General features: G+C 47.7%; 1 protein-coding gene across 2 annotated transcripts; it reads left to right on the top strand.

The window, feature by feature from the left end:
- Nucleotides 1-968: 968 nt before the first annotated feature.
- BLCAP (BLCAP apoptosis inducing factor) lies at nt 969-5,809 on the top strand. 2 transcript variants are annotated; one of them, XM_072112090.1, is made up of 2 exons: nt 969-1,104; nt 4,880-5,809. In XM_072112090.1, the coding sequence occupies exon 2, from the start codon at nt 4,910-4,912 to the stop codon at nt 5,171-5,173; it is 264 nt and encodes an 87-aa protein (XP_071968191.1). In that variant the 5' UTR covers nt 969-1,104; nt 4,880-4,909; the 3' UTR covers nt 5,174-5,809. The 2 variants fall into 2 exon arrangements, with proteins under 2 accessions (XP_071968191.1, XP_071968190.1); XM_072112089.1 differs by lacking the exon at nt 969-1,104 and adding an exon at nt 3,735-3,863.
- The last annotated feature ends 2,643 nt before the right edge of the window (nt 5,810-8,452 follow it).

The raw sequence follows: 8,452 nt of genomic DNA on the forward strand, positions 1-8,452 counted from the left end.
AAAACGCCATGTGTGTCTTCACCCTTAGATGTCATGGTGATACAGAGAACCTTCAGCTCCCTGTATCACTGGCGAGTCTCTGCCATGTCTGGCCTGGCAGGTGCATTGACGTAATCATAATGGGCCTGCCGGGCGCTGCTGCACACAGACCCGGACAGCTACAAGGGAATGAGAAAATGTATGTGAAATATTTTTATGGAGGAGGGGGGGGCATGTTGAGAGCAGAAGAGGGGGACACCATAAGAGAGAGAGCAAATGAGGGGGCCTTAATAACAGGGGGGCTTCATAATAAGAAGGGGCTATAATAAGCAGGGGAGCACAAAAGGTGAGGAGCAGAGGAGGCGGCCATAATAAGAAGGGGACCACAATAAGAGGGGGAGCAGAGGAGGAGGCCATAATAAGAAGGGGACCACAATAAGAGGGGGAACACATGGAAAGGGGGAAAAGAGAAGGGGCTCAAGAAGAGGGGGAGCAGAAGGATGGAGACACAATGGAGGATGGGGCATTGTACAGGGTGGAGACATTTTAAAATGTGTGTAAACCGCAGAAATGGGGGCATTGTGCAGTGCAAGGGCCATTTATCTAGGTATTACACAAGGGGGTTGGGATAGGGCCAGGTTTTTTATGCCAACCAACCTCTTTTTTCAGCCCAGAAGTTGGGCGATATGTTACTAGGGCTCACGGGCTGAGCCCTGTGGATACAGCTCGGGTGTTTGCTGCAAATTACACTAAACACCTGTGATTGGTGCCAGCGCAGAATATTAAATACTGACCCTAGGAAGTACAATTCGTCCCACAGATAACAAACCCTCATAGAGATCTGTAAAATGGATATAAATAAGTGTGCGCCTACATCTAATAAGGCTCTGCACACCAGTCTCTCAGGACCTGCCTCTTCTCATTGTGGCCACATGGGGCGCTCTGCTCCTCCACCGATCACACAGGCGTTAACAGTGCAGCGCAAGTTCCTATATGAACACCAGAGGGCGCCGTCGTCCTCTAGTTAGCAGTTACGTGGCCCGTGACGTCCGCACGCAGACAGACGCATGACGTGAACTTGGAGCGTCCCGTCAGCTGCGTGAGGGAGCCGCGGCCTGGAGGAGTGTGAGTGCGGAGCCGGGGTGGACGGGGTTAATGTGGCGGCTCGTTCTGTGTGTGGGGCGGGGGGCAATGGGGAAAGTTGTGGTCAGGGAGACATTGGGCTCCGGAGGTGACACACAGGGCGAGGTACACGGCTGAGGCAGCGCTGCAAGTCCAGGGAGACAGAGGAGAACAGTGACTGGGATATCAGGGTACCGGGGTGAGAAGCAGTGAGGGGTCACCCTGGCCAAGTGTTATGGAGACTTGTCAGCTGCTCTCCGTTATTGGCCAGTAGTGTAGTCGGGTGACGGGGGCTACAGGGGTCTGCAGTCGGTTGACAGAAGGATTTTGGGCGCCTGGGTTACAGGGGTCGGGTGACGCAGGTTAGGGGGGGTCTGCGGTCGGGTGACGCAGGTTAGGGGGGTCTGCGGTCGGGTGACGCAGGTTAGGGGGGTCTGCGGTCGGGTGACGCAGGTTAGGGGGGTCTGCGGTCGGGTGACGCAGGTTAGGGGGGTCTGCGGTCGGGTGACGCAGGTTAGGGGGGTCTGCGGTCGGGTGACGCAGGTTAGGGGGGTCTGCAGTCGGGTGACGCAGGTTAGGGGGGTCTGCGGTCGGGTGACGCAGGTTAGGGGTGTCTGCGGTCGGGTGACGCAGCTTACGAGGGTCTGCGGTCGGGTGACGCAGGTTGCGGGGTTCTGCGGTTGGGTGACGGGGGGGGGTCTATGCGGTCGGGTGACGGGGGGGTCTATGCGGTCGGGTGACGGGGGGGGGTCTATACGGTCGGGTGACGGGGGGGGGGGCCTATGCGTTCGGGTGACGGGGGGGGGTCTATGCGTTCGGGTGACGGGGGGGTCTATGCGTTCGGGTGACGGGGGGGTCTATGCGTTCGGGTGACGGGGGGGGCTATGCGTTCGGGTGACGGGGGGGGTCTATGCGTTCGGGTGACGGGGGGGGTCTATGCGTTCGGGTGACGGGGGGGGTCTACGCGTTCGGGTGACGGGGGGGGTCTACGCGTTCGGGTGACGGGGGGGTCTACGCGTTCGGGTGACGGGGGGGGTCTACGCGTTCGGGTGACGGGGGGGGTCTACGCGTTCGGGTGACGGGGGGGGTCTACGCTGTCGGGTGACAGGGGGGGTCTACGCTGTCGGGTGACGCGGGGGTCTACGCTGTCGGGTGACGCGGGGGTCTACGCTGTCGGGTGACGCGGGGGTCTGCGGTCGGGTGACGGGGGGGTCTGCGGTCGGGTCAGCTACCATGGATTTGGGCATCTGTTGTCGATGGCTTTTCAGCTGCTGTAAGTTACAGGAGTTACATTGTGGGGATTTGTTAGAACAGGACGGCAGCAGAAATGGTTAGTTTGCTGTAAAGGTCGTAGTGAAATGAACTTGTCCAGTCTACACGGCTGCAGAAATAAAACCATAGATGTCCATAACTGAAGTACTCTGACTCCTATTGTATCATCTGACTATGTTATGACTATGGAAGATCCTATTTTGTCTTTATCTCTCCCCCATGATCAGTAAAATGCTGCAGAATATGAAAGCAAATTATACTTTTGTAATAATGTTTATATAGTATATGTGGAATAAGGAGAAATGTTTTATCAAAATCCATCTTGATAAACCAAGGACACTTACTCATAAATCCAGACACTTTGACTCTGGTAATCTTCCTATTTTTGTTACCCATGGGCCCCCTAGTTTCTAAAATCAACTTTTAACATTATGCTAATGATCCAGAAGGTCTCTGGTGGGTGTTACAGGGACATTCCATGCTGTAGCTTTAAATGAGCAGAAAAGGTCTCCCCACTTAGGTTACAGAGAGGAGGGGAAGACCTGTTCTGCTCACAGCCTGTGAATCTGCAGCATGGAGGGGCTCTGGAAACACCCCCAGAAGCACTTCAAGATTATTAGCATAATTGTAAAAGTTAATTTTAGAAGTTAGGAGGCAATGGTTAACACATATAAAAAGGTGGCCACCTCCACGATCTGAGCAAGTGTTATGTATTGGCATTTTGGCCCACAAACTCTCTTCAATAGATCATCCATTGATTGGATTGATCCATTTTATGCAGGTTTTTTTTTTTTTTTTTTTCCCTGAAACCTGTTGAGTGATTTCCATCTAAAATACTGTGTGTGGCGATTTAATAAGATTGTGCGCCAGAAATCTTGAATCTGTGACTTCCCCGCTCAAGTCCAACAGAGTTCACCAACTTTTTTGTGGTGCAACACAATTTGAACGTTACGGTGCAAATCAGTCAGCGCGGCCCCCTAATTTGTGTGGTATGAAGGCCAGAGCAGCTGCGCCACAATCTCAGCGCGGACACTTCTTAAATACCTGTGCACGCCGTTTAAGCCATGGAGAAGATGCACAGTCCGACATGAGTGCAGTGTGCGTCCATTGGTAAATGTGATCTTCATCGTGATGGCAGGAAATTTCTATCATAAATTACTTTTGTCCATTCATCTTTCCTTTGATAATATGAAGTTTGTCAGTGCCATATGATGAATAACAGCCCCTCACCCTGATGTTCCCACCCTTAATGTCGACCTGGTGTTTGTTTGGTGATATAAACAGAAATAGAGCCGACCCGACAATCCCGTCTGGGTTCAGCCATGTGATACCTGATAATTATTTGCATTCCTCTCTCTAATCTTGCAGGGAGTATCAGGTTCTGTACGGGTTTTGGGTGAAATTATGTTCTTTCCACTTCTGGATTATGGCCCCACATTCCTCACTGGACCTTCAGTAGTTTAGGAATTCACCTGTAGTGAATGCTATCGGTATGTTTTGACTTCTTAACTGGTTTTAGCCATTATGAGATGTTTTGTTACAGGCTGAACCAACTCATATTATTCTTCACTAAGTAACAGGATTGCTTTCTAAATTTGCTGATAAAACATCTGGTGAGAATTTCATGTCAATTCATGACAATTGATTTCGAAATATAATAACGGTTTTTTTATGTGCGTTTAACCCGGTAACGGAAAATAGCGCCCAAAGTTGAAAATGGCACACTTTTGCCATTTTGAAAAATATAAAAAATTCTATAACAAATTATCAAAAGGTCGTACAGTCGTAATAAATGGTAGCCGTGAAAACGTTATCAAAGTTGCGCAAAATGACACCACCCACAGCGCCATACACTGAAGTATGATAAAGTTATTAGCGCCAGAAGATGGCAAAATCCCCCCAAAAATTTTTGTACAGGAGGCTTTCATTTTTGTAAATGCATGAAAACATTATACAACCTATACAAATGTGTTATCCCAGCGTTCGCATTGACCCAAAGAATAAAGTAGACATGTCATGTGGGGCGCACAGTGAAAGCCGTGAAATCCAAGCCCACAAGAAAACAACGCAAATGCGTTTTTCACCATTTTCACCGCATTTGGATTTTTTTTTCCCGCTTCCCAGTACACGGCATGGAAGTGCAATTTGTTACGCAGAAAATAAGCCGTCGCAGAGCTCTTTACGTGTAAAAATAGATTTTTGAGGGTGGGGAGTGAAAAATGGAAATGAAAAAACAGAAAAGTGCCAGGTCAGGGTTTAATGCTAGTTTCAAGTGACCTAAGATGGATCACCAGGGTTCAGGTAGTATCATTTCTTGTGTTGGGTTGTGTTTTGTGATTTAGCCTGTATATACTAGTCATCTGTTTTTGGGTTGGATAAATAACCCTGTATATAAAAGCATTTCCCATGTGGCATACTGGGTCCAGTCTGTCCTCATCCCTCTTTGGTTATAGGGGGGCTGCAGACTGAGATATGATCTAATCTTCTGCTTGTATTGTCTCCGCAGGTTGCATATCGGGACTCCGCTGCCGCCATCATGTACTGCCTACAGTGGCTGCTCCCTGTGCTCCTCATCCCCAAGCCTCTAAATCCAGCTCTGTGGTTCAATCACTCGATGTTCATGGGCTTCTACCTCCTGAGCTTCTTGTTGGAGAGGAAGCCGTGCACCATCTGCGCCTTGGTCTTCCTGGGGGCCCTCATCCTTATCTGCTACAGTTGTTGGGGCAATTGCTTCTTGTATCATTGCAGTGACAGCCAGCTTCCAGAATCGGCCCATGACCCGGCAGTGGTGGGCACCTAGAGTGGCTGCGCTGTTCCTTTGCCCACGGATTGCTGCTCCCTGCCAGGGACGTGACACAGCTTGCACCATTGTGTCTTGAGGACTATACTGGGACTACAGGGAAACCGTGTTAAATTAAGAAGATTTTTGTGCGATGGATCTCCTTTTTCCCTGTTATCATGCACTTGGAGGTGGGCAGAGACAATCGCATTACCATCTCCTGGTATTATCTGGCTGGGGGCACTTTTAATTACGTGTATTTTGGGGTACCCTCCAGCTCTGGGTCATGTTTACGTCTCTACTGTCCATTTTGCTGACAGTCATTTTCTGATACTGCCCCTTGGTTCGCTGTGCGTGCCCTGCTTATCCCATCTCACCAGTGTACGTATTCGGGTGGCGTTTTGTGGGCTCCTGCATCGCTGATGTTGCACATTTTTGTAGTGAATTCATAGATTTGCACTTGTGTCTATCGGTTCAGTCCACAGAACGACTGCCTGGGGTGTAAGCAGGGTACGTGTATATGTGAAGACGGTCATGTGCCACCTACAGGCAGGGTATGGGAGGGTACTGTAGGCCTGTGGATGTGTATGGACCATGAGATTTTATCCTTTTTGTGTTGGGGCGAAACAAACCTGATTAAAGCTTTATTAATCATTATGTTGACATGTGGACATCAGTGGGTTCTAGTTTTGGTGCTGGGAGGGGGGATCTGTGGTTGATCCGTCTCTCTAGAAGAATTGCATAGTAGCTGCCCATACATTAGGCTTTTATAATCCAGTTTTGCCAATTTTTCCAACCAGTGTAGGCAATATTAACAGAAATTATCTCAAGCCGAAATGAGACAATCCCAGAAGTGTGCATGCTTCCTTGATGGATTTTTATTGTAGGATTTTGGAATCACCATAATAATCTACCGTTATCTTATAAAACCTGTCAATCAACATTGAGGTAAAATCAGTGTTAAATCAACATTGAGGTAATATGCAAATTGATTGTGTAAAATCGTGGAGGCAAAAAGCTCAACGCTGAAGTCAAGCTCTCCCTGCCCTAGAAGACGCTCTCGGCTGCGATGGACATCCTTTTATTCAGGAATGGCTGTAAGGCCAGCAACACGTGACGTTGGTCAATCTGTGAATTGTAGACCGTGCACTTGCTGGATTTCACCCACCGCAGTACAGAAGACAGTCATTTATGATGTAAGGATTCCCTTCTACTGCATCGTGATCTGGATCACAGTTCAGTGTTGCTCTGCATGGGAAGCAGGGAATCGCATAATATTTCACTATGGTGCCTGCAGGCCTGTCTATGGAGTGGTATTTGTTCTGTAAAATCCTGCCAGCGCCCTGTCAGTAATTCACTGACCCATTGTGTGCCGCTGGCCCAACTGACTCATCCTGCAGGACACAGTCATGTCAATATCTGGTTTTCTTTTATGAGGAGAGCTTGACTTCAGAGCCAAACTGAAATTGCATATCACGTCAGTATGTAGTAAAGGGCCCTCCGGCTCTTCTCAGTTGAGCTAGATCATAATCTTCAGCTTCCTATTTAATTATAGAGGGAATCGGAATTGTTCACAGGCAGGAAGCCACTCATCCCCGCTTTTAACACATTTTTTTTTTTTTGTTAATAGGCTGTGTGATTACTGTGCTAGGGGCGGGGTTACATCATTAGGCACTTGGTTAAGTGAGCCATCGGCTTTAAGCAAAGAGACGACTTTTATTGTTTAGCCTAAAAAAGGCAGATCGTTCATGAAGGACCCAGGAAGCACACTGGGTCATAGAGGGAACATGATCTGGAAGGTGTTAATCTGCTTGATGAGGAACTGGTAGCGGTTGACTAGTTTCCTTTCTGCTGACAGTCAAGTACCTATCGGTTTAGTGGCCATATATGTCTAGGGCCATGTGCATCACCTAGACCAGACTGCAAAAGATCTCAGCTGCACTGACAGCCTGATAGAGAAGTTCTGACTTTCACTGCATCATAAATCGCTGTAGAGATTTTCTTGGGTCAGCCTGGACATGTATCCAAAATACAACCATTTGTATGGATCCTTAGGCCAATAAATCAAACAGTGAGGCTGTGTACTTCACCCACAGTTGGATAAGGATTTGTAATGTAAAAGAGTTTGAGGAACTAATCTGCCATCGGTGAACACATTCATGTATAGGCGAGATATTAAACAAAAGAGGAAGCTGCGCTCCCAATAATTCAGTGATGTGAATGGTTTGCTGCAAAATTATGCTGGGACAACTTATCTACGACTCGGTCTTACAGTAGGGAATGTCCTGAACTGGACTCTGGGTCACTGTACTCAGAATCCACTACCCAACAAATGTTTTATTGTTTCCAGATGTAATTAAAATGTCAAAAAACAAAGGATTTCAGAAATATTTTAAGCAAAAATTATATCATTTATAGCTTAACATTTCTGAAATCCTGAGTTTTCTGACATTGTAAATCAAGAGGTGGAGGTGTTGTTATTCCTGGGATCTTGTTCGTGTAAACTCTGTATTTGCTTTCACTTGTCGGATTATCTTATCAGAAGACAAAGTTCACCAGCGCAATCACCTGTGTGACTGGTTTACACAATGGATTATAAGATGTGGAGTTACTAGATTACTAGGGACACCCTGCCCTTTCACAGAACCGCTCCCAGTGCCTGACGCAACTCTCCGTCCTGCCGTGAAAGGATTTGGATAGATCTGTGTATAAAGGCTGTGACAGACAAGTGTGATCGCTCCATGAATCAAGGACCGACCACAGTGCCGAGGACGGGACTCCATGCATCATAGTGATACCATTCAAGTTTCTTCCCTGTAAACCGGCAGCACAAAACTATAATCATGAAAACAGCATGGGACAGTTATTGCTATTCCTCCTGGTGTAGGGGGATGGACAAAACCTTGAGGGACATAGCAGGGATGACATAACCACCCGGCCCTACAGAATGAGGTCCCAACATCCACTCCATAGACACAGAGGTCAGTCTAGTCAATGCAGGGGGCAAGCAGTGATGTTGGTCTATAAGAATGTTCTCTTCTTGCTACATTTCTATAGTAAGCACTTCTATAGACCCATGTGAATAAATTGGAAGTTGTAAACCAAGTAAATTTTTTTTTTTTTTTGTATACTACATTTCTACGACATTATCCAAAATAATGAATGTATCAGTTCCTCACTAGATGCCAGTCATCTCTACTATCCGTGGAGTGCAGCCGCAGGGAGCCGTCCTTACATTACTGTGATGTGACAGGGCACTGACTGCCCTTATCTCTATAATCCCTTAGGGCAGTGATGGTG

This window comes from Engystomops pustulosus, chromosome 6, assembly GCF_040894005.1.
Source record: "Engystomops pustulosus chromosome 6, aEngPut4.maternal, whole genome shotgun sequence".
Lineage (NCBI taxonomy): Eukaryota > Metazoa > Chordata > Amphibia > Anura > Leptodactylidae > Engystomops > Engystomops pustulosus.